The sequence below is a fragment of the Pantherophis guttatus genome, chromosome 2, assembly GCF_059756535.1.
Source record: "Pantherophis guttatus breed Tessera chromosome 2, ASM5975653v1, whole genome shotgun sequence".
NCBI classification, from domain to species: domain Eukaryota; kingdom Metazoa; phylum Chordata; class Lepidosauria; order Squamata; family Colubridae; genus Pantherophis; species Pantherophis guttatus.
Window position 1 is genome coordinate 170193870 of NC_142064.1, and position 26858 is coordinate 170220727.

Sequence of the window (26858 nt, forward strand, 5' to 3'; positions counted from 1 at the left end):
CAGGACTCTGCCCTGGATGAGTTGGTGTGTGTGTGTGTTGCCGAATGGGTGTGTGGATTCCAGCTGTTGCTCCCTGCATGCTGATCAGGTGTTTGGCAGTCAGCAACAGCACAAAAGTGATGGAGGAAAAAAAAAGTGCCTTCAAGTCAGTTTTGACTCCTGACAATTGCCCCCTGCCCTTTTCTCAGCAGCGTTTTTCAGAAGTGGCTTAACAGCTCCTTCTTCCTGGGGATGAGAAAAGTGAGAAGGCCAAGATCTGCAAGCTGGCTTGTGACCAATGCAGGAGCAGAATTCCATCTCCTAGTCTTTAACCACTACACCAAAATGGCTCTCAGCAGTGAAGAGGTGTGTTTGTCTATGTGTTAAAAGTGATCCATCCTCGGTATTAAATACGTTAGCTATGCCACTGACTCTACCTATGTTCCTTAGGTTGGTTTGTCCTCCCCTGTTCCCATGCTCCATTTGGATAACTGCAAACCTAAAGTAATGTGAAATCATGAAATACCAGAGTAGATCTGGCCTTAGAGAGGAAGGAGGCAGATGAACCTAGTTCATCAGTGAACTAGGTCCCCGACTAACGATTAGATAATGTTGGAAGAAATATCCATCTGGCTCAGTTCCAAGCCAGGAGAAAGACACTGGAAACATGGAGGCTGATTGGAAAAAGTGTTTAATGATGAAGGAGAACCACATGGATGGTTCTAGGCACCTGACCATATGGAGCTGAGAGAGAGGGGTTTTTATATCTTCTTTTGGGCTTTGAATTTGAGCTTCCTGTTCCTGTGCAAGAACATGTATTCTATTTGCTGTTATCAGATTCCTATGGGGTCATGTTTGTCTGAGCTCCCAGGCTTGGTTGAAGTTTGTTGGGTGATGCAATGTCCTTAGGAGATTGTGTCATGTGGTGAGCTCTGCTGCTAGATGAGTTAATCCTATTATGTCCTAGAGGGTCATGTCTTAATCCCATCATCCCAGAGCTGGAGATCTTTTGTCTTGTAGATAGGCTGGCCCAGTCTTTCTTAATGGGCACCAAATATCTGCTGGGGTCAGGGAGCTGCTTTCTGTCTTTAAAACATGTTTCTTCTTTTATCATCCAGGGAAATATAATATTTTGGCTTTTTTAATATTTCCCAAAATATTTCATTCTTCTAGGAGAGCGGTGGGTGGTAACTTTCTACAATAGCTTGTCCCTTCTTTCAAGGGGTGGGGTTGATAGTGGATTGAAACTGACAAATATAGAGAAAATGGCAAATATGCCTCAAACATTATAAATTTTAATATGACAGGAGAGAACAATAATTAAATACATGGTAAAATTATAGGCATTAATTTCTTTGCCTTTTTCTAGCCACATTCTTTGGACCAGTACATAGAAGGATACTCAAAAGGCCAAGTTGAAACTCTCAGGTCAAAATATTCCTGGCTTAAATAGCAGCAGTGTTCCCACAGCACACTTAAGCAGCCACTTAAATATTTATTGGCTGCCTTTGCGTAATATGCAAAAATTGGTAATGTTCATCTTGATGTCAGTGGAAATTCAGAAAATGGGTTAATTCAATAACTAAAATATACCCATTATGTGAACACATTAATTGAATTTCTGTCTGGTTGTTTTGCAATGTAATGATTTTTGTAAGCTTTCTGCTCAAGAATGAGCATGTTGAGATCATGGCTACTTTTTAGAGAATGAACAGAAATGGATGCTTTATTTGCATATTTTTCCTGGAGCTCTTCTCTAGACCATATTTGATGGATTTCCTTTATTAATAGTTATCCCTGGATTAAAATCTTACAACAATGAAGCCTTCACGGCCTCAGTGATGGCCAGACAGACTGTATCATTGTTATATTGTAGTTCATTTTTTCCTTTTCTGAAAATGTCACCTTGGGATGTATTGATCAGTTATGTGCTCAGTAAATGGCAGAGGAAGCACAAGAACATGAACTACAATTTGAAAAATGAAAATAGACAGCAAACAAATCTTCCAGGGATAAAACAAACAAACAAATGAACAGGAAAGATTCTTGTAACTGCTGAAAGACTAAGCAATTTATTGTGGAATAAACTTTCATGGTCTAGAATTGACTTTCCCTCGGCACCATGTTCGGTTTATGATGCACAAAGTACTGTTTTATTGGATAGACCCTAAAACTTCTTATATGTCATGTTCCTCAACAGTCAACATGTTCTGTGCATTGACTTGAATGGTCGTGTATACACTGCTATTATATTTTGAATACCAATGATGTTTGCAAGTGTCAGATGGCAGGCATACTATACTGCTCTTTCCTTTAAATGCACATCTCTGACAACAGGAGCCGTGTTTGTTCAGCAACATTTATTCATCATTGAAGACTGAAAGGAAACTGAAATATGGAATGACTGGCAGACCCAAAGGCCAAAGACAATTTTACTTTCTTTCATCTTTAAAGCAGGTGAATTGGGCAGACAGGCTGTGCTGTTTGTGTCTCTAATGTAAAAGCATTAACTCATGAAAGGAAAATTCTATTCTTTTTTTTACAGGAAATCTTTTCCTGACATTTCTTAATGTAGTACATGCCAGATGCGATGCTCAGGGGCCATGCCGATAAAAGCGTGTAGTCTAAAAATAGCCCATTCAGTTGGATATCTTAGTTCCTTTGTAAGAGCTTCTCTGGCACCTTCAAAGTATTCTGAAGTCTTGCTGTGACAAGAGGGATAAGATCTTAACTCGTCCACTTGAGTGTAAAGCACAGATTCAGGCAGAGGTGTGTTTCAGCAGGTTCTGACCAGTTCTGGAGAACCAGTAGCGGAAATTTTGAGTAGTTCAGAGAACCGGTAATAACAATTCTGACTGGCCCCGCCCCCATCTATTCTCTGCCTCCCAAATCCCAGCTGATTGGGAGAAAATGGCGATTTTGCAGTAACCTTCCCCTGGAGTGGGGTGGGAATAGAGATTTTACAGTGTCCTTCCCCTGGAGTGGGGTGGGAATGGAGATTTTACAGTATCCTTCCTCTGAAACGCCCACCAAGCCATGCCATGCCCACCAAGCCATGCACACAGAACCGGTAGTAAAAAATTTTGAAACCCACCACTGGATTCAGGGTTGCACAGGTGTGCAGAACAAGTTCATAAAAGGTATATATCATAATAATGCCACTGTACCTTATTTCCTAGGGTCACTTTGCACCCAGTGTAAAAGTGAACCCTTGAGGAAATATTGGAAATGTTCTAATAATGTTCCCATTGCTAGAATTGTACCGCAGTGCTCAAGTATCTTCATGGTTGCCAATGAAGGAGATAGAAACAAAACTAAAATCAATTCTGCTACTATTGGTCTCCCTTTCCTTTACTCTGTTAGTTCCAATGAGCAGCAGTTGCCAAAGTATGATACAGGTAGTTCTTGACTTACAACAGTTCACTTAGTGACCGTTCAGTTACAACTGCACTGAAAAAAGTGACTTATGACCATTTTTCCCACTTATGACCGTTGCAGCATCCCCATGGTCACATGATTTGCATTCGGATCCTTGACAACTGACTCACAGTTACGTACGGTTGCAGTGTCCCAAGGTCATGTGATCACCTTTTGCTACCTTCTGACAAGCAAAGTCAATGGGGAAACCAGATTCACTTAACAACCGTGTTACTGATTTAGCAACTGCAGTGATTCACTTAATAAATGTGGCAAGAAAAGTTGCAAAACTCACTTGACAAATTTCTCACTTAGCCACATAAATTTTGGGCTCAATTGTGGTCGTAAGTTGAGGACTACCTGAATATCTTGGTACTGTTCTGCCAATTTGATACCTGAATTCAGCTCTTCTTTAATTCTCTCGTAGGACCATTTCTGCACATTCCAACCACATATTAACATTCTTGGATAATCTCTGGCTTCATACATTTCATCTAATAAGCAGAATAAGCAGGCATATGATCAATGGGAATTCCATACTTTTTTTTTTTTTCAAAATTAATCTTTTCCAAAGTCAAAGCAGAACAGTTAAACGTAAATGTAAATCATCCAATATATTTTGTTATGCTCCAAAGATTCTGGCCAAAAAGACTGATCTATTCCTGCTGCTTAGATGTCCATCTCTCAGTCATCACCTGATGACATGCAGTGCTTTGGAAAGGAATCTCAGTGAAATATGTCCATCATATGGAGGAAAAGGAAACTCAAGAGTTTTGAAATCCCCAAACTTCTAGTAGCTGGACCTGGAAGTTTTGTTGGCAGAGAGGTGGGTTGTCAAATGTTTCACAGTGTTCTGTTCTTCCATGATTCAGATTAGCATCAACATACAGAGCTTGGCCTCCGCCTCCCCCTAAGAAAAAAAAAAACCAACATGATTGGTTAAGAAATGTTCCTCACCACCTTATGGAACAGAGCTTTTAGATACTGCCCCTGGTCTCTTTCCCTGTTACTTGCATCTAAACAGTTTCTGACTTGAATTGAAGATGGGTGTGTTGTTATACTAGACATGATACAGTTTTGATAACATCATGGAAAATGATGACTTTATAGATACGTGAAAAATGTCTTTAAAATGACAATTTTAGACATAAATGGTATAAATTAGACTAAACATAGATAAGTATGTCTAGTCTAGTGAAACGAAGGACTGGAGGGGGAACATGATAGCACTCTTACAATATTTGAGAGGCTCTTACAAAGATGAGGGGGCCAGATTATTTTCCAAAGCATCAAATGGCAAGACACGAAAAAATGGTTGGAAACTAACCAGGAGAGAAGTGACCTAAACTAAGGAGAAATTTCCTAACAGTGAGAGCAATTAACTTGCCTTCAGAAGTTGTAGGTGCTCCATCACTGAAGGCTTTCAAAAAGAGACTGGAGAACCATTTATCTGAAATGATATAGGGTTTCTTGCTTGAGCAAGGAATTGGACTAGACCTCCAATGTCCCTTCCAACTCTATTGTTTTATGCTCTATGTTCTATCTTTGCTAATATAGTACATGTACTGTTGCTTCCTTGTGGCTGTCATGAACAGCACGGTATTCTCTTGCTATGTGTACTGCAGAACACGCTGATCAATGACCATCAGGGCTACATCATCAACGAGCCCAAAATTCTTGTCTAGATCAGGGCTTATTCTGCAAGGTACATAATAGGCTTATTTGGTGAATATAAGCCACAAAGGTTTATTCTTCCATCCATACTAGGTAGTTGGTGTGTGTGTGTATGTGTGCATTGTCTTCTATTCCTTAGCTTTTGTCTGATATCAGTGAACAATGTCTTCATGCTTTGGTTAAGGATTTCAACTAATTAAAATCCTTAACACAAAAAAACAATCCTTTTCCTCTTATATATCTGTAATTATCTATAGCTATCTATGTACCATCTTTCTATGAAGAACTCACCAACAATAAATAAAAATAACACAATTTATATAATTGTCTGAAAATGGTAAAACAATGGTCGAATTACAAAGCCAAGTTTTTAAAAATGGCTTGAAAATGAATTTTAAAACTCAAAAGATGTAGCTATCTTTCGCAGTTAGTATTCATAATCAGCTACAGCCGGGCAGGTTCATCAAAGCTAACTAAATCATACTGTGGCTTAATATGACCTATGAGTACAACTTAGGGGAATTGCAAGATGATGAGATGCCCTTCTGAGCACCTTCTTTCAAGCTATTCTGCAGCTAACTAAACCAGTTGCTCTGTAGTTAGCCAGATCCAGGGTCATTTGGAACTTTAAAAGCTAGAGCCAATTAATGAATTGAACTCATAAAATAACTGATGCTGGGCCCTGATCTTTCCTGCTGATGTAATCAGATCTCAGTGCTATATACTGGTTAGCAACTTCAGTTTTTACTGACACTCTAAAGCAATCCACTTCTTACAGAAAAGACTGAACTTAGTTAATTCTCACTGAATTGTGTTTCTCAACTTCTTTTCTATTTGAAAATTCAAATTGTATGTGGCTTGAGATAAACCTCTTTCATGTGACTAGCGTTTATGCTGACCCTACCGTAAACAACAATTTCATGCCACCATGTGATGCCCAGCAAGTGTTTCACCTTCCTCTCCTTGAACTGACCAGAGCTCTCTCCATCCAGAATCATCTCCTTCTTAGCTACTCCCTTCCCACAGTTACTTTTCACAGCAAGGGAAACAGACAGGCTGTTGAACGAGAGGCAGTATGGCAAAGCCAGCATTTAGTGAAACTGCAGGAGAGAGCAGGTAAAGCATGGTAGCACATTGTCATTTGCCAAGAAAGAGAATCTTAAGCTCTGCAAGGTGAGACAAGGTGTAAGTTCCAGCCAATAAGAAATCACCAAGCACCTAAAAAAAACCCCCAACAACAACAGCTTGCCTCATTTCCTCTGGAGTAGGAGCCACATTGAGAGAGAGGTTTTGCATTCATGCCCCAGAGAACATTTGTATTGCTCTCATTTATGGAAAAGGTCTTAATTTTCTTTCACTTCCTCTAATGCTGAATTCAGGTAGGGTCTGCTGGTAAATTTATAAGCAAAGAGTAAGATGAGAGTAGGAGAGAAAAAAATTAGAAGTATTTAAAACAACCAGAAGTCAGCCAAGTAATTCACAATATTAGCTATGTTTAGATTTCGAGACAGACATGCTGGTTCAACACTAGATGAAGGGGAGTAGGTGGAAGCAAGAGCTAGGAGCAAGAAGGAAGAAACAAGGCCAAGCATGTGAGATAGTGTGGAGGAGTGAGAAAAGTAGTCAAGAGCAAGACGCACAGAGGAGACAGGTGGATTTGAAAGTGACAGATTAAGGAAGAAAGAAAAGAGAAAACAGAAGGGTGGGGGGAGAGAAAACGTAGCAATACTCCTGGAACAAAGGGTTTTATTGCAACTCCCGCTTGTTCGTATGTTGAAATGATGATGATGGTGATGATAATGATGGTCATGATGGTCATCATGATGATGATATAACGGGTTCCATATGAATGTTTCTCCTTCGTATGCTTTGGTAGGACAACCTTGCCAAAAGTTCATCATGACCTTCTACCATATTGACATTCTCCTATATGTTCTTTTCCTACCCCAAAATATATGTAGGTTGTGATCATCCCAGCTCCGCTGTGGTTGAATTTATATGTTAAATAAGCAGCACCAAAATAACATTTGATTTGGGGATTGGGGCACCAGAAAAGTGTATAGTGCTTAGCTTTACAGATTATCCACAATGTTTATTTGCATAATTACCTATGACAATTCCTTCCTGGCTTCCAGACATAAACATGGAGGCTGTTTTGGAGGGCAACTTGAAGTGTCTAATTGCCAAGAAGGGAGAGAGACGGTATTTAATTGTTTCTAATTTTGGTACAGTGAGATGATTTGAGCTGGTTGTTCTGGGCCTCTCCAAAGAAAAGGGAGATGGAGAACGCTGGCGTTGGGGACAAGGTAGAGCTTTAGCTTGTTCTGGCTTCTTGATGAAGACCCATTCATATCGTTCCATTTTAGGATGCACCTTTTAAGAAAAGACAATATCAATCACGGATATTTTGGAACTCACCACCCAGAATAGACAGGCCTTTCTTTTCCCTCTGTGGATCCAGAGTTTTGGTGTAGCCTAGGAAGGAGGGTTAAAACAGCCCTATCCTCTCCTTAATTAGAGAAGATTTCTGGAGTCAGAACCGAAATCCAACAAGGGTAGAAGGGTACATTAGCTAAAAAGAAATCAAACCAGAAAGACATCAGAAAAGTGGGAAAGAGAAGCCTCCAACACAAAGGAGAGCACCATAGCAGTGGTCTTCAAGCAAAATAAAACTAATTCTTGGCCCTGCAAGATCAGCTAAGAGACGGAGAAGGAAAAGAGCCTGATCAGTGTCTACAAACCCGAGCATGATTACAAACCAGGTTCAGAAAGAGAGGACTGTAAGAGCTGGGGGAGAGAAAAGCACAACAAAATCCATGAAGAGAAAATGGTTTTTACATGCAAGGGACTGGAGCTGGCTGCAAGAGCTGAAGACCTAGAGCTGAAGGGAAACATAGTGCTACAAACATAGAAGTAGGAACATCGAGGTAGAACTTAGAGCTAAGAGTGTATAAATTAGGATAAAATCATCCCATTTATAGTAATGGGAAGCCTGTAGATTCAGAAAGATGGGAAACTAGAAACAAGCATACAATTAGCATTAAGGTTACAAGTAAGGAATAGGAGTTTAATTTTGAATAATAAAGCAGTTTTTGTAGAGAAAAAAACAAAAATAAATGCAGTCTTTCTGCCTATGATCTGTATTAGATTAAGAAAAACCCTAACAGATATCCTAACTATGACTATTCAGTACATTTGGCAAGAACTGCGCAGGGATAGGAAGCTCTAATGTAGAGATCCACAGGCTGCAAATTGCACTTAAGTCCCATCCGCACATTGATGATATGCTATGGTGTCATTTGGAATTATCAAATACATAAAGTAACCCATTTTATTTTATCCCAAAATTCCAACTTTGCATCACTACATATCCCTTGTTCTTCTTGCTGCTGAAAACACCATTCAAAAATATTGTTTTCTTGTTTTGTTATGATCTGGCCTCATCACACAACAGATTTTGGTTAAGATCTTGATATCAGCAAATGGCAGACTTAGGCAGAGAATGACTCTTTAGGGAGAGTGAAGGGGACCTTTTCCCAGAAAGAAGAGAGCACAGATCAGCCTCCCCCCCACCAAAAAAAATAGAATTGCCTTTTCCCCTTTATATTAGTATGCAGTTACAATTTTAGTTAATATTTAAATTTTGTATTAAGCTGGTCAGAAGGGCCTGTTTCAAAGTTGGAATGTTAGTATGTTGTGAGGAGGAAGAATTATCAGGTATTATAGATTCAGGCGAATCAACTAGGTTAGCAGTTAGTGAAATGGACCAAGCAATTTCTATGCACATTGGGGAAGATACATAACATGTACCATGCTGCACTTCACTGGAAGTGACTGTAGAAAGACATTCAATGAAGTATTGTTGGGAGAAGGGCTCCCATCTTTTGAGAAGGCATTCAGGGACATAGGTTTTCTTTTGGAATAATACAACAGTTTTCATTCTTTGCAGATGTAGAATTCCTCTGAAGCCCCAAAATGCATATGAGCTCTGTCTCCGACGTTCAACTCTTTGCTGGTATAGTGATCAGCTCTTTTTTTGGTCTTTAATTCCATTAAATCCCATCCTCATCACCAGTGTTAGATTTTGGATTGAATGGAAAGACACGGAGTGATCTTCAGCTACAACTTTTTATTTAACACAGTGAAACAACCAGCAAAATAGTCTGGCTGACAGCACTCCTTTTATAGGGGGCTGTCAGCCGGGCAACCAATCAGTTTAAAGCAGTTCTCCCGCTTAAACAGCAGACCACAGTGAAGACTTTAGCACTAGATTTCAGTAACTAATTACAATACATAACAAGCTCTATTTTCTAATTTTCATCATACCCTTAGGTTGGAGGCAGGGGTGGCATTCAGCCGGTTTGAACCGGTTTGAGCGAACTGGATGCTAATTTTACATCTGGTTTGCTGAACCGGTAGTTGCAAGGAATGTCTGGCACCGCCCGCCCTGCCCCTCCCAGGAGTCTCTATGCAGCCCATTTTGGATGCCAGGTAAGTGCAGTGCCCGTGTGGAGGCTCTGGGAGGGTGAAAAACGGGCCTCCCAGAAGTTCTGAAAGTCCGGAAACAGGCCCATTTCTGGCTTTTGGAGAGCCTCCGGAGCCCGGGGGAGGCTGTTTTAGCCCTCCTAGAGGCTCGAGGAAAGCCTCCAGAGCTTGGGGAGGGTGAAAATACCCCTCTCCCCACCGTGGTGCAGGAGGCTGAGTAGGCCATGCCCACCATGCCCACAGCCACCCAGCAACCAGGCAGAGAACCGGTTGCTAAAATTTTTGAATCCCACCCCTGGTTGGAGGGTTATATTCTCCATCAGGGAGCCCTGGTGGGGCAGTGGTTAGAATGCAGTATTGCAGACAAACTCTGCCCACAGCCTAGAGGTTGATCCTGATGGGGCTTGAGGTTGATTCAGCCTTCCATCCTTCTGAGATCAACAAAATCAGGACCCAGACTGTTTGGGGCAACATGCTGACTGTATACACCACTTTGAGAGTGCTGTGAAGCACTATGGGGCATTGTATAAGTCTACATGCTATTGCTATTGCTATTGCTATGGAAGTAAGTTAAACTTACTGTAAAAATAAAGCATTCTCCTGTGCCAAAGAAGCTTGTTGTTCCTCCCCGTTTTTTCCTTTCATTCCAGTCAGAGGAAAGAAATGCTCCACATACCTGAATGGGAGGAAGATGTGAGCAACTGCATAAGGTTTCCTGATAATCAAAAAGACTCAAGAAAATGAATGATCACAGAAGACCACTTGAACTCTTACTGTATTCAAAACATTCAGTGAAAAGATGGGGTAACCAAGCAATGTGAAGATGTAGTTTAAGAACATGTGATTATCATCTTCCAATTACTTTATGAGGGTACCCTGGAGCAGAACATTAGGGACGAGGCTACCGTACCCCCTTTTGATGTATACAGGTTTAGGGGAGCAGTTCTGAGTAAGTTCATCCATTGAAGTTTTAAGCCTCATAAGTACTTGTGCTTCCAGTGCGACTATCATAGTAAAGGAATACATACAATTCCAGGCAACAAAGGCTAAAAAGTAATCAGTAAAATGCATAACCAAAGATTAGAAATACTCAAGTACTTGAAGATAGAAGCACAAAATAACACTGGAAATGAAAAGTCTCGCAAACCAAAATCAGATCTTTCTCTTGCATCCAAGAGGATGAAAGTGAAGGTTCATTCTCCAAACTTGTGGGTTGGTTTCCAAATATTTCATTACTAGGCTGGGTAACATCTTCAGCGAAGATGAAGACCCTCACAAGACCCATCACAATCCACAGAGGGATTGAATCAAGATCATGTTAGGTACTAATACCACTCTATAAAGCCTTAGTAGAATACACCTAGAATACTGCATCCAGTTTTGGTCACCACACTATAAAAAAGTTGTTGAGACTTTACAAAGAGTGCAGATAAGAGCAACAAAAATGATTAGGGCACTGGAGGCTAAAACATGAAGAATGATTGCAAGAACTGGGCATGGCTAGTCTAGTGAAGAAAAGGACCGGGGGTGACATGATAGCAGTGTTCCAATATTTGAGGGGCTGTCACAGAGAGGAAGGGGTCAGGCTATTTTCCAAGGCATCTGAAGGCCAGACAAGGAACAATGGATGAAACCCTCACCTGACGTGACCTCTGCATCACAAGATCTACTGACCATACGAAGCCTTTAAAAATAGACACTGACACTGACATCCCCTACATGCCACTGAATATGTTACCTAGCCTGGCAATGAAACATTTGGAAACCAATCCAGAAGCTCAGAGAAAGAACCTCCATCCTCATCCTATACCCGAGTTACAGATATTCGCCACCATCACAATCCAAGAGGATGTCAGGCAATGCTCACTGGAGAGAATGTTCAGAGATGCAGCTCTTTATCTGAAACACTCTATTCTTAGTAGCCCAGCATGATGTTCATCCTGTAAATTTAGGGCCTGGAAGCAACTTAAAACCTGTCCAGGTGTTAACGCTTCTAAGTGTGTATTTGAGACTGAGATGTACACCTCTCCATAAAAAGCTGTGAGCAAAAAGAAATGTGTGTCATATAAGAATTGCCTGCAATTTCCTATTGAGCAGTTGGCATTCACAGTTGGTGGCAAACTTGGCAAGGCAACCCTCGGAATGCTTCCCCTTCCTCCTCATCAGGCAAGAAATAGGTATTCAATGTACAAATTATTACCTTTGAAAGTGTCTCTGATAGCAACATATTCATTCATTTGTTTGTATTGATTAAATGGTTTTCCCCCCCCCCCATTTTTTGCTTTTTGAATATTACCTTTGAAAGTGTCTCTGACAGAAACATATTCATTCATTTGTTTATATTGATTAAATGGTTCCCCCCCCCTTTTTTTTTTTGGCAACCAATATGTTTTATTCTTGGAACAACAATAAATGGTCCTATGTGAAGCCTTCCTGGTTGTTTTATAAAGCCCCCTATTTTTTCTTCAGTCCTTGTCTTTCCTCCAACCTCCATTAGGCTCTCAGAAATCTACTTAACCTCCATCGTCAGCATTCTTTCAAAAAAATACTCCTGATGTAATAAGACTTAACATGTAGACTTTTGAGAGAGTTGGGCATCCTTTTTACATAGAAGTAAATGAATGCGTGTTTGTGATTTAAGCACATAATTTTGTTTTTTAACCCAGAATACACTTGCTGCATATGGCTTTGGATGGTTTCTGTTTTATTATAGCCCCAAAGATGGAAGATCCCACTACACCAGAATTATTTGAGATATTCAGAACTAAATCACTTACTTCTCCCAGTGTGTTTTTTAACAACAGTAAAGTTGGCTCATAGCCTTCACAGCAGGAATAAAACCTGTCGGAAGCAAAAGAAATGGGATGAAATGAGTCCCCTGCTAATGGCTGGGAAAGCAATTCCTTGATGGCATTGAGATGGAGATGGCTTGAACAGTGGAGCATGTTATTCTTAGTGCTTTATTAATAAGCCTGGAGCGAGAAAAACAACAAGATGGAAACCAGACAGACTCTGAAATAGAAGTTGTATAGTTACCTCACATGTTTTACGTTGTCACAGAAACATGTACTTATGGAACGTGTTTTCAGTAGAACAAATTCCATTTTTCATGCAGATAATTTTCTGCTGTAAATCTTCTAAATATATCCATAACCATTAGGAATGGGTGATAAAGATGATGGAAGTTGCAGAGATTGCTAAATTAACTTCTTTGATCAGCGAAAAAAAACCCCAATATTTATATTTAAGGCTGATTGAAAATTCCTTAAAGACTTTTTGTATGAATAGAGGGAAAAAATGAACTTATGTCCTGTGATTTTGATGATTAGAAAAAAAACCCACTTGATAATAGAAAAAAGTGAGCTTTTTTTGTAATCATTGAATAAGAGATAATTTTGTAATTGTATTTATATTTGCTGCAAAGCAAATATAAATACAGTTCTGATAGATATCAGAATTGAAGATTCTGATAGATATCAGAAGCTTCTATTTCTTTTTACCTTTTGTTTCTGCACTTTCCTTCCTTCCTTCCTTCCTTCTTTCCTTCCTTCCTTCCTTCCTTCCTTCTTCCCTTCCTTCCTCCCTCCCTCCCCCCTCTTTATTTGTCTTAGTTTTTATGTTCTTTTTATAACTTTTAATAACAGTGTATTTTTTTCTATATAGTTTCTAAATATGCCATTCTACTGTTTTTAAACTCCTTGTGGAGTTCTCAGAGCAACGATTTAAAGGATCAGGAGAAAGGGACAGGAAAATATGCAAGAACCTTAGACAAAGGGGCTGGGACATTATTTAAGTCCTGGGAAACAAGATAATATTTGGAAGTGATTCCGGGAGATATTTACAGCCCTCTCTAAGTTTACAGAGTCAGCATATTGCCCCCAACAATTTGATTCAATCTGCCAAATTGCAGGCAGCCGACAGTCAGCAAAACTTGCCTGCAGTACTGCATTCTAACCACTGCGCCACCGTGGTGTTACTTTTTCATTTCATTGCCAACATGACTGCAAATGGTCACTGAATGAGGATTGTTTGCATAAAACCTTTTTTTGGATTTCCAGAGAAGTTTGAGCACCTCTTGTTTTTTGTGTTTGACATGACCACATAAAATGCCTGGAGGAATAGCAGCTGATAATGACTGCCAACAAGTCATTATTATGTTAAATCCATAAAGGAAAAGCCCAACCATTCCTTCAGTCCCACCAATATTCTTTTCTTTATTTAAAACTTTTATGTGGCCACCCAATTCAACCAAGGTGATTCTGGGCAACTTCCAAAAAGAAAAAAGGAAAAAGAGGAAAGCAACAAAATATAGCAAAAAGAATTCAAAATCACAATACATACATCTACAGTATAAACAATAATGAGATAATTTTGTTCCATATTGTATAATAACTGCAAAGCAGACATTTGGAAGCTATAATTTCTGCTCAGTGAAGCAAGCAATTGCTCACATAAAACCTGAATGCGTCATAATTTCCATGGCACATGCTGGATCCTGACACAGATTCCTGGATTGGAATCAGACAGTTTAATTGTGGTTGTAAGAAGAGTGATACTTTCAGTGTAGGTGCACCTTGGCTGTTAGATACTCCAAGCTATAATGTTCACACTATTAAGGATGTTTAATCACATTCATCTTCCCCAATGTACATGGATTTTCAAATATTTCCCTTCTATTTTGAAAATATTTATAGGAAAGTGGCTAGAATACAGCTGAAGGCACCTCCCCCAACCCCAATGATTAAATGGCTAGTTGGTTATATGAACTACAGACCAGATCCTAGGAGCCGGCATGGGGACAGTCCAAAACATTAATCACATATAAATGGGTCTTCTAACATTACCAGGCCTTCAGCCACCTCCAAAGCACTGCTAATGTCGATTCATTCAATGGCTTCTGCCCTCTTCCCAGCAGGCTCCATTCTGAATGGCAGAATAAGAGGTAGGCCTGTGTAAAACAGCACCATTTCACTCTATGGAGCCATCCTCTGTTATGATCTCTGGAATGATTTGTTTCAAGTTAGTGGTTTCTTGTGAAGAAGCAAGAGTTTTTGCCTTGATATCAGCAATCAAGAGGAGTAAGGGTGAGCTACTTCACTCTGGTGGAGATTTACTTTTGCAGAAGATTGCTGAACATCAGGAAAAAGGCTATTTCCTCATGGCTTGTCAGGTCCAATATATGCCTAAAAGTGAGGAGCTGCTTTGTGGAGTTTGCCTCAAAGGGGTTCTTCAGTTAAATTTCTTTGACTGAAGTATTACTTCATAAGAATCTAATCATAGGAAAGGTCCCTCCCATCAGGCTAAAGAGAGAAATTTATTCTATAAGCTCTGAGGAGAGATTCCGTTCCATCAGCTCCTTCCTGCCCTTATCTGACAGTTGCCATTTCCCGAGTATTTCAATTTGAAACTAATCATAGCAAGAATATGCTGGTTTAAGAAGTTTGGCCTTGATTTGCTTCTTCCTTCCTCTTTTCTTTCTCTCTACCTCTTAGACAGATCTGTTCTAGACCTGAAAGCTGAAATTAGAGACGATTTTGATTTTACTAAGCTTATATAAGATTCTGGGAGACTTTATAATTGGAGAAGGGTAAAGCTATTAAATAAATAGTACATGCTCCAAGGTAATCACCTTCTTGAGCTTTTCTTTTTTGGCATTTTAAATTTCTTTTCTCTAATCTGATACTTTTCAGAAATTTTGGGAGCTATAGTACTCCTATCTAGGAAGACTGCCTAGTTAAGGTTTTGAAGAATGCCTAATACCTGAAGATCCGGTTGTGATAAATCTCAGTATTACTTGTTTTCAAAAATACTTCACAACACCCCCCCCCCCATGTGTCTTCTAATATTATATTTTTCAGACTTGAAAGTTCCAAAGTGCATGAAATTTTAAAGATCCTACCCCTGCATTTTCTCTGGTGTCCCCCCCACCACCATTTGTCCTGAATGTGTGCTGATTAGGATCATTCAAAAGAAAGCAACGAGATACTGATTTCAGTGGCAGCTTTCTAATTGCATCTTCTGCCAAAGGGTACATTTCCAGAGAAATTTACCTATGCTACTGTCTGAGCACTCTACATGGAAATTGCTGCTGATGAGCAAATATCCAAATTGGGAAGCATATTGCTTGGAGGTTTCATAGCCCACACTGAGCCCACAAGAGTCGATTATTTGTTTAGTGAACAGAGATGGGATAGGCACTAAGGCTGTGCAGCACTTTGGATGTTATCTTTATAAAATGATTTAGAACTCAAGGGAGTGTGAATATAGTACCTCCCTGCAAAACCTTTAAGTCATCACAAGATTGTTGGGGGTGGGTGGACAACAGTCTAAAACGCTGCAGGCTAATATTGTATTCGTGCACCTGCATGCTCTGAAGCACTTTCTGAAGGTTGTGCTATGGTGGTGCAGTGGTTAAAATTCAGTACTGCGGGCTACTTCTGCTGACTGCCGGCTGCCTGCAATTTAGCAGTTTGAATCTCACCAGGCTCAAGGTTGACTCAGCCTTCAATCCTTCTGATGTTGGTAAAATGAGGATCCAGATTGTTGGGGGCAAGATGCTGACTCTGTAAATTGCTTAGAGAGGGCTGTAAAACACAATTGCTATTGCTATTGATCCTGAAGCACTAAGCAGCCTTAATAAACATGCTTAGAGGTCCAACAACACTACACTAGGAATGCCGAAATATAATGAATTAGTCACCTTGGCATCCTTTTCTGTGCTTTTGTACCTAAAAGATTGGATTAAGACTCTCTCCCACTTTCCCAGTTTTTCAGCTATGGCAGGATCCCAAACCTTTCCAAGAAAAGATCAAGAACTTTCAAATACTGGAGTCAGCAGCAAAAGAGGGTGGCATTTAAGAATTGCAAGATCCTTAGCCCTCATTTGAGCTTAAGGAAGGTGCATAAACCATAGTTCTTATTCTGAATGTTTGCTCAGTCTTTAAGTTTTTTCATAGCAAGCTTCCCATGTGTTTTTTTTTAATGAAGGTCTAGAAATGCCATGTCCATTCATTGTGAACACTGTACACTGTATTCGTCCTTAGGTAATTATGTGGAATTCTCAGCTATGCCAAGACCAATTGTAGTGTCAGTATCATAAGCACTTAAATGGACTGTATGAATAAATATTGTTCAAAATGACTTTTTTAAAAAGCAAATCAGTCTACTGACCACATTAGAATACTAAACTAAGCTTCAATATGGTTTCTTTGATTTTGACCACTTTGAATGTGGAAATTTTATAATCTTTTGTAACTGCCAAATCTATCACTCAAAGCTATCATACAATGCTCTTGTTTCTAATATTCTATTCAGTTTCTTGTGCTAATTCTTTAATTGGTATAAACTTTTATAACTCTGTACACTTTATTATTTGCCTTAATAAGTGTCATATTTTGCTTAATACTATGAAAATATGGCCCTTACCTTTGCAAACTGTATCCATTTTCAGAAGTTGAGAATAAAAGAACAGGTGGGTATAAAGAAAATCGTTCTGGGATCCAGGACCACACAATGCGCATTTCTTGAGCTTTAACAATGGCGGAATTAAAATTATGTGTATTCACAATGAGGTGGAATGGTTGTCTGTGCAACGGGAAAAGAAAAGGGAGGCTCTAATCAAACTATAATTCCAAAGAGATCGACTTTTCAGATAGAGAGGGCACTCTTTGCAAACAATTATCAAGCAGGAATAGCTGCTGATTATATTACATCCTGGAATTGCAATGGTACAGGACACACAATGGACATAAACTCTGGGACTTATTTTAGAGCAAAGATTGTCATGTGATTTACTGGTCCTCAGCTTTCCTTATTCTTTTTACATTTACATCTATATATTCCTTCAGGGTAGAATTTTATACTTTGAGTGAAGCATAAGATATCCTTTACTCTTCAAACCAGATTTGTCTTAAAAGACAGTTGTTCGCTATTTAATGTTTATGGAGATACTCAGTCATCCAGGCTATGGTTGTCCCAAAGATGCTTTTTCAAAAGGCAACTGGACTTTTCAAAGGAAAAACAAAGAAAGACTCTTTTAATGAAAGGATTTTGTTAGAAACTGGATCTAGCCCAATAACTCAAAGACATAGCCCAATTCTTTTCAGTAGTTTTATTGTTGATCAGTTGGTACTGGAGGTCACTGACCTTGTACCTTTCTCTTTCAGGTATACATCTGGAATGACCTGTGGACCATGCGGTTGGACCTTTTGTACCCAGGAGGAGGGGTTAAGAGGTAAGGAGTGGTTATAAGGATTATGGGATATGTGGTTAGTTAACCCTTGAGGGTCCGGGGGATCAGGGGGACATGGCAGTTAGGCATTTTATCATGACAAAACCCCCTCTAAATGCCTAACTGGGTACCTGAGGCGGTGTTAGCATACATACAGAGAATACACTGGTACAGGCATGAATTATAAGCAAACACGCATTTTTGACATGAGGTAAGCATGTTGTTTATGTGGTAGGGGTTTAGTGAGAATATCTGCTGTTTGCTCCTCTGTGTCACAGTGCACTGCCCTAATGAAGCCTATCTCTGAAAACTGCCTGACGTGTTTGTATTTAATGTCAATGTGCCTAGAACGCTGACCTATGGCATCGGCCCTAGAGATTTCTATCGCTGCCTTGTTGTCTTCGTGGATAACTATTGGATATGAGGGTTCAGCCCAGATGTCGCAGAGCAGGTCATCGAACCATACTAAATTGTTTGCGGCCTTTGATAGGCAAACAAATTCTGCTTCCGTAGTTGATGTGGCCACCAGTTTTTGTTTTCCAGTGTACCAGTGGATGGGGCAATTGTTGAGTAGTAGCACGTAGCCTGAGGTGCTTTTTCTGCACTCTATGTCCCCAGCCCAGTCAGCGTCAGCATAGCAGGTTAGCTTTGGTTCCTTGGATGTTTCTGGTTCTAGGCAGAGTAGGGCATCCGCACTAAATTTTAAGTATCTAAGTAGTCTTTTGATGGCGTTCCAGTGTGTTACCGTAGGTTTGCTTACATGTCTGGACAGCAGGTTGACGGCCAAGGCGATGTCGGGCCTGGTCCAGTTGGATATGTACAGCAGTGACCCTATCGTTGATCTATATAGTTTGTTGTCTGTGAAAGGTTCAGATTCCTCATACATGGTCTTCAGGAACTCGGGTTGCATGGGGGTCTCGCTGGGTTTTGCTTCGGACATGTTGCATTTGGACAGCAGCTCGATGATCTTTTCTCTCTGGGAGAGTCGGAAGCCCTTGTTGGTTTTTATCACTTGGACCCCTAGGTATCTGTCAATCTTTCCAAGTGACTTTAAGGAGAAGTGGCTACCCAGGTCAGTGGCGAACTTGTCACACCTGTTCTTGTGCTTGCTGATGTACAAGATGTCGTCCACGTAAACGAGCACACCTTCGAATGAGTCGTTTTCTCTCCTCGTAAAGAAGCATTTGTCAGCTGAGGTGGCCTCGAAGCCCATGGATCTGAGGGCCTTGGCTAAGCAGTCATACCACCTTTTGCCCGACTGCTTGAGCCCGTACAGGCTTTTATTCAGCAGCCAGGTTTGGTTCTTGTCTTTGTTGTACCCAGGCGGGGCTTTGACGTATATTTCTTTATCCAGCTCGGCGTGCAAGTATGCTGTTTGTACGTCGAATTGGAAGACCTCCAAGCCCAGGATGGTGGCCACCACCAGGGCGCTCTTGACGCTCTCTGCCCTGACGGTTGGCGAGTAGGTGTCCGTATAGTCTTCGGGGTATCTTTGGGCGAAACCCTGCGCGACTAGTCTTGCCTTGTATAGGACCTTGTTGTCCTCTAATGTTTTAACCCTGAACACCCATTTGGTTCCTATTGGTTTTTTGTCCTCTGGAACTTGGGCAGGTGAGTATACCTGAAGGTCCTTTAGGCTTTCCATCTCCTTCTCCATGGCAAGCATCCATTTTTCTTTCTCCTCCCGGGGGAGCCCGAGGATGTCTTCATATGAGCTGGGCGTGAAATGGGTGTTGTGGATGGTCATAACGTAGTCCTCTAACTTCTTTGGTAGCTTGTTTCTGGTTTCTCTGATTGGCCTGCTGGGGGTTGGCTCGGTCTCCTGCATGATGTCTGCCTCTTTGTCCGTCAGGTCATCTATCTTCAGTGAAGGGTGCCCTTCTTTCCAACCTTTGACGCTTGTCTTGCGATGGTTGGCCTTGTGCCCTGTGACCTCTCTGACCTCCCTTTCCTCTTGGCCATGCTCGAACGTGACCCTATTGGCTGGGATGTCGTTGGAGTGTACCCTCGACCAGTTTGCGTTTTCGTGGAAACTGGCTGATCTGGAAACCACAAAACGGTTATTGTTGTCGACAAATCTGTAGCCCTTTGTGCCCGGTTCGTAACCCACGAACCTTAACCTTTTTGATAATTTTTCCCCTTTTCTTCTTAGCTGTCTGGGAATGTGGACATCAGCTGGGGCGCCGAATATGTGCAAATGTGCAATGTTGGGCTTTCTGTTGTATAGCATCTCGTATGGTGTCTTATTGATAGAGCTTGACCACAGTCTATTCAGGGTGTAATTAGCGTAGTGTATTGCCTCTGACCAGAAATGCTGCCCCATCCCAGCATCCTCCAGGGCGCATCTCATCATGGTTTGCAACACTCCGTTCTTTCTCTCTGAGACTCCATTTTGAAAGGGAGAGAAAGGTGAAGAGGTGTAATGCGCTATGCCCTGCTCCCTCAGCCACCTTGTGAATTCTTTGGCCATGAATTCTGACCCCCTATCAGTCATTATCTGCCTTATTCTCATGTTATGTTGCATATCTACTCTTCTGTGGAATTCCTTAAACCTTTGGAACACTTCGTTTTTGTGTCTGAGGGAGTAGACATACCCGTATCTGGTGTAGTCATCTACAATCGTGAGGAAGAATCGCTTCCTATGTCCTACAGAGGGTTTCATTGGCCCTACCAAGTCCATATGCACCAATTGGAAGGGGTATTCCGTGGTTCATTTGGATCCCCTGGGGATGGCCTTAACCTTGATCTTGGAACGCTTACAAACTGAACACTCTAAGTAGTTTTCGCAGTTCTTTACTTTGAGACCTTCGGTACATTCCGTCATTTTCTTTACAATGGGGAAGCTTATGTGTCCCAGTCTCCTGTGTAGGAGGTGGGCGCAGTTATCATGCAATGGTTTGCCGATAGATACAGACTTGTTTGTCTTCTCATGGCTACATCCTGCCTCCTGCTGCACCCCCTCTGTTTCTGGATACTTATCTACCTCGTGGTTTGTGCTGGCATCAATGCCTTCTTCCTCCCTTGCGTTGGGTGTGAAGTAGGGAAGCCCCTCGTGTATGGTTACCTTTCCTATCTCTTTCCCTTGCTTGATCAAGTGTGCCTTTCCATCTTTAAATTTTATTTCTATATTTGTGTCTCGTGTCAGCTTTGTGATGGCTAGCACGTTGTGGGGGATTTCTGGTACGTACAGTACTCCTTTTAGGTCCCCTACCTGTGTGATGTGTACGTTTCCCTTTCCCACTACTTTGACCTTGCTTTGGTTTGCTACTTTTACTTCTGAGTCTATTTCTGTGAGTGAGTCTAGCAGCTCTGGGTTACAAGTAGTGTGACTTGTGGCCCCTGAATCCAGGAGCCATGTGTTTCTCTCTGCCTTATGTTTGTCATTTGGGTCATCGTGCCTGATCCCATACATGGAGCCAGAGTTACTGTCCCTGGAGTGGTCTCTGCGCTCGTGGTGTTTCCTGGGGTTGGGTGACCACCCTCGCCCTCTTTCCTTTGGGTGCCTGCGTTCGGGTGACCTTCCCCCTCTACTGTCGTGCTGTCCCCTATCCCTATGGTTCCTGGGGCAATCCTTCTTTAAGTGGTTCCTTGATCCACAAGAATAACATTCTGAGGTATCCCTGGCCCTATCCTGGAAATCCACCCTTTTTGTGGGTCTAGGGTCCCCTTTGGCTAGTTGGCGTTCCCTCCTCAGAGTGTCCTCTGCAACGAGCTGACTGGTCAGTGCGCTTAGTGTGAGGTATTGCAAGTTGAGGCTATTTAGTTGGGTCATGAAGATGTCCCAGCTGCTATCAAGAGAGTTTATGATTATGCTTATCATGCTCTCTTCAGTGATGATTTCCCCCCTCTGCATGAGTTCTGCCCTTGCAGCATTCATCTTTAAGATGTGCTCACTCATGGGGACCCCTGCCTTATGCTTGGTGGAGTGGAACTCCCTAGATAGTCTAGTGGTGGTGGCTCTGCTTTGGCTATAAAACAGGTTACATAGTTTTTGCATAATGTCATAAACAGTTAGATTGTCCTCAATAGATGGATACATGGCAGATGGAATGGAGGTTAACATGATACAAAATGCCCTGTGATGAATGCAGTCAATTTCCAATGACCAGGGCTTTTGGGGAGGTTTGTTAGCTAGGAACAGTGCATTCTCTCTCATGAGAGCAACTCTTAATTGTTGGCTCCATTCTATAATATTACCCCCATCTAACTGCAGTTTTGGCAAATTGGCATAATTTGCCCCAGAAATGTTAGTAAGGTTACTTACTGGGGGGAGCTGTCCATGGTCCAAGTTGTGATTAAACTCACAATAAGGCTTTGGGATGTCTGTGGCCATTCTGTACTTGCTTGGATCTATGCAATTTGCTTCTCTTATTACAGGCAGGTACTGGGCATGCGCGAAGCTCATTCCGCGCTGGAGTCCATCGGGTGAGGTTCCTGTTGCTGGAGCTCCCAGGCCTAGGCCTAGGCCTGTCGGTGGGAGGCTGGACCCGCCCCCGGTGGGTCCGAAGATCCCCCCTGAGGCTGGACACCACTGCTGGACGGCCGGATCCCCGGCGAAGAAGGGGAGAAGGTGAGGGGGCGACGCGGTCGCAAGTCGAGGACTTTCGCGGGTCGGCGGCGCGGCAGCAGCGGAGGTCGTAGGTTGAGGATTCCCTGCACCCAGCGGCTCGGCGGCGATGGCGGCGACGGCGGCTGATCCTCCCTCGTGGTCGCTGGTCCCTGGTCGTGTGGACTGGCCTGATGGGTGTCGTGGCGTTGGTGAGTAGCCGGTTCTTCTTCTCCGCCTCGGGCCTCGCGTTGCCGGTGTAGCGGGTGGTGAGTTCGAATTCTGCGGTTGATTTTTCCTGCAGGTGGGCGGTCTTTTGTGCCGGTTGTTGGTGCGCGCGGGGTTTTTTGTATGCTGTGACTCGGTTGCCTGGTCTCTGTTGGTTGTTCTGGCCTTCTTGTGCCCTCCAGGATTTCTCTTTGATTTTTTGAGTGCCGCAGGGGGCTCGAAAGCGGAGCCTAGGGCAGCGGTGATGGTCTCGATTGCCTTTTGCAATTCGAGATCGGTAGGCGTTTTTCTTTTTGTTATTGCGATCTCTTCGTGGTCGCTCTCAGAGCTGGGTTCTTCGTAGTCGCTTTCTGAGCTCCCCTCGTCTGTTTCGGGGTTCGGGGATTTTCGCGCCAAGGGATTCAAATCCTGGCTTCCCATTGGCTGGTGCTCGTCCCAAGATGGCCGCCGGGAAGTGGGCACGGAAATGGATTCTGCCGGCTCAGGATCATCGGGTTGGGGTGGCTTACCCTTTTTTGCTGGCTTTTCTTTCTCGGTTGTTTTTGGGGCCTCGATCGCTGCTTCTTGTTGTTCGAAGAGGCTTTGAAGGTCCGCGATGAGGTTTTCTTTGTCGCTGTTTCCCTCCATCAGTTTCAGGATGGAGAGTTTGAATTTTTTCATTTTCTGTGCTGTTTCTTCTTCCGGGGCGGTGATTTCCTTGGGTGGCCCCTCTTCATCTGATTGTGAGTCCAGGCTGGAGTCCTGCTCGCTTCCAGCTTCTGTCTCCTCCATGGCTGTGGCTTTGGTGGGAAGCTTCTCAGCCATCTTCTTGGTAAGAGCTCTGGTCTGTGCTCTGTTTGCTTCTTCTGGGTAGGTGTTGGGTTCAGTCATTGTCTGGAGTTATGGGCAACCGACCTCTGCTACCAATTTGTTAGAAACTGGATCTAGCCCAATAACTCAAAGACATAGCCCAATTCTTTTCAGTAGTTTTATTGTTGATCAGTTGGTACTGGAGGTCACTGACCTTGTACCTTTCTCTTTCAGGTATACATCTGGAATGACCTGTGGACCATGCGGTTGGACCTTTTGTACCCAGGAGGAGGGGTTAAGAGGTAAGGAGTGGTTATAAGGATTATGGGATATGTGGTTAGTTAACCCTTGAGGGTCCGGGGGATCAGGGGGACATGGCAGTTAGGCATTTTATCATGACAGATTTCATATTAGAAATACTTTCCTCCCCTCCCCAACACAAAGACATACTGTATATCCTACAATACATGTATAAACTAGACAACCTTCCTTAGACAATCTATTGTCCTCAGCTCTGAAACTAAGTTTATTTAAGTTTACAAAACTTCAGGGTCTTTAAGTTTCATGATTTGATGTGAATCTGATATTAGACGTGATTTTAAGCACAGCAAATCTTGCCAATATTACTGATAGAAATGTCCATTTCATTTATCTGGGAAACTGCCCAGCATATGTATCATCCCATTCAAAAGAGGGAACACCAACCTAAAAGGCATATGGAGTCCTCTATAATGTTGGTGCCTCCTCCAACTTTTTCAGGCCACTTGTCCATTAACGGCATGCTGGCAGCCATACTCCAAAATGTGGACAAGACCAGGAGAAAAGTGGGGCAGGACAAGAACAAACTCATCAATTAAATATAATTTATTGCACTCACAGACCAATATTCAAAATAAAACATATTAGAAATAAAATCAGAATAAAATCAGAAAACAGGCTAAGAATGTTACTATTGGTGATGGATTCATCAGCGGGCACTGAGAGTGTGGAGAGTCTTAGCTTATAGGGAATTTTTAAATATCATTCTTCCAGTTATTAACTAAATACAGTTAGGTTGATTATTCAATTGCAATTACTGGAGAGATTCTGGAAGCAATATTTCACCTTTGTGTGGGGCAAATCCTGAAGCCTTGGGGTCTGACCTTGATATTAGTTCTGTTTGTTCTTTTGTGAAAATATCTGCTGTGAGGAATGGGCTTTGGAAGTCCATGTTTTATCATTCAGATAAAGCAATGAAGTTTGGCTAAAACTTCATTGCTAAAATCCTACTCTTAAATTCTAATATATCTCAGAGAAATATAAAGCATGGTAAGGCTTAAACCATACAGTAAATGGTAGATCTCAATGGTAGATTGTTAAAACACACGGAGATTTAAACCAATTTGCTTTCAGGGCTATTATTGATGTATCCTTATGCTTATTTCTACACTTTTTTCAAAGCTGGTATAAATCTAACATGGCCCAAATTTGTTTATTGTATTTTTTAAAAAGGTGCATGCATATCTGACCAGTACTATCTACTGGCAGGATTAACCAATATATGTATATTATGAGTTCTATAAACTCATTGCTTAGAGCAGATGATTATGGCAGTTGTGGTCTAGAATCTCTCTGTAGGTGAAGGCATATTTTACTGTGATTGATAGGATGGGCAGAAAATACTTTGCATGAGTTATTCTAATTAGGTAGGTCCTGCAGTCATTTAGAGTTGTATTGTCTAGCATATTGTAACTGGAAACGTTATGTCATGCCCAAAATATAGTAAACAAGGTTCTTATACCTGTGATGCACCATTGTTACTCCTTTATCCACCAGAGCCTTCCGGTTAGCCATTTGAAGAAGCCAGATTTCTTTGCGGGAAAAAAGCCGGATGCCAAATGCTTTCTCTAAAAGCTTATCAGCCGCCAAGTTTTCCTGAATGTCCCACAGGAAAGCCTGCAAACTTTCCTTGATGTCAACCACCTCTTGTCCTCTTGAGGTCATGAAGAGACGGTATTGCTTCAGCAGTGCCAGAGCAATGCGATAAAGGACTTTTTGCCCTTCCAAGAGATACACATCAAAGATGCGAATGACATAATTAAAGGGAAGATCATCAAAGAGCCACACCAGCCACTCAGAGTACACCTCAAAGATGTCTGATGAACTTGCTATCAGTTGATGAGCAGCTGGGCAGTGCTTATTGGCTAAGTCCCCGAAGGTCATACAGGAGGCCTTGTGAGCCAGGAAGGACTGGTCTATGTAGGTGGTGTGGGGAGCCTTGGAGTAGAGGAATCGGCAAGTAAGCTCAAAGCATTGGGCCTCATCTTGGCTGTAATGGAGCACCAGAGCAGTCACAGCTGGGAGCAAAGGACAGTAAGTAATCTCAGGGTAGAGACTGGAAATGCAGATAAGTATTTTCTTCAAAGCCGTTATCCCTTCTGGAGTGAGGCAGTATTCGGGCATGATGCTTCCTGACAGGAATTCAGGTAAAGGATCGAAAGTTTCACTCTGGTTTCCAAATAACTTGCTGGCCACATCTTGGTAGACAAAGGCATCAGGAGTCATTAGCCGGCATGGTATATCTTGGATAATGTGCTGGTAAGCCTTTGCTCTTAGGGTATGGCTTCCAGCCCAAAATCCTTCCCTTGCTAGCTTCTTCAGCTCTTTCCTAGACTTGCCAAGGAACTGCTCATGAGAGTCCTGATGATCATTCAGTTTGGGGATTTTGCTCTGGTCCACAAATATACTGCAGCCTAGGTAGGAAGCTGAATTACTATCCCATGTCCCAGCCTTGGCAATGATTTGCGCAGGTTCTTTAATTGGATTAACTGTCTCTGTAGAATAAAGACATTATGTTCAGTGCAATTTATCTACTATTTGACAGCTTGCTTAATGCTGCTTGACAAGTATAGGGGGGGAAAACCAGCATTGTTGTTTTTCTCCAACTTTTGAACAAGTAGCACTTAAACTGATAAACAGCAATTTGCCATTTGCTCTTAAGCTTCCATTTCATTCAATAGGTAGTTGGTCTTATCAATGTTAGGAACTGAAGGGTAGGGCAATAGAAGATTTACACTATGGTAGGGTTAAATACTAAATACGATGCAATAATTTTTAAAAAAGAGATTTATTTATCTAATGAATAATCATTATATATTTCTCAAAATGGCTATAAAATAGTATTTTGTTATCCTGATATGGCATCAGTCAACATAGCAAATACCTGTGTAGTCACTAGATTCTCAAGATGCTTCAGAAGATGAAGCTTTCCATGCACAAACATTTTAGATTACAGTGAAACAGTTCACTGTAACATAGCTCTGGATTGTTCTGAGCACTGCAAAAATTCAGACACTACAAGGACAGGCACAAGCACATGTTCCCTGACAGAGAATGAAGACAACAGGAGGTAGGAAATTATTTTATAGCTATATTATCTAGTAGGAAAAAAGTTGGTGCTATTAGGACTGCACATAACCCAAAGTCTTCCCACTTTGGAAGTCCTTGTATCTTTTTGCATCAGTGTCTTGT

General features: G+C 41.8%; 1 protein-coding gene across 3 annotated transcripts in view; it reads right to left on the reverse strand.

The window, feature by feature from the left end:
- Positions 1 to 2319: 2319 nt before the first annotated feature.
- LOC117676591 (TBC1 domain family member 24-like) overlaps positions 2320 to 26858 on the reverse strand; it is a 32931-nt gene continuing 8392 nt past the window's right edge. The window contains exons 2-7 of one of the 3 annotated variants that reach the window (XM_060688639.2): positions 25129 to 26161; positions 16981 to 17139; positions 12333 to 12396; positions 10136 to 10231; positions 7179 to 7443; positions 2320 to 4306 (exon numbers count right to left, since the gene is read on the reverse strand). In XM_060688639.2, coding sequence (XP_060544622.2) covers positions 4161 to 4306; positions 7179 to 7443; positions 10136 to 10231; positions 12333 to 12396; positions 16981 to 17139; positions 25129 to 26161 — 1763 coding nt within the window. In that variant the 3' untranslated portion in view covers positions 2320 to 4160. The other 2 variants (XM_087887295.1, XM_060688640.2) reach the window with 2 other exon arrangements.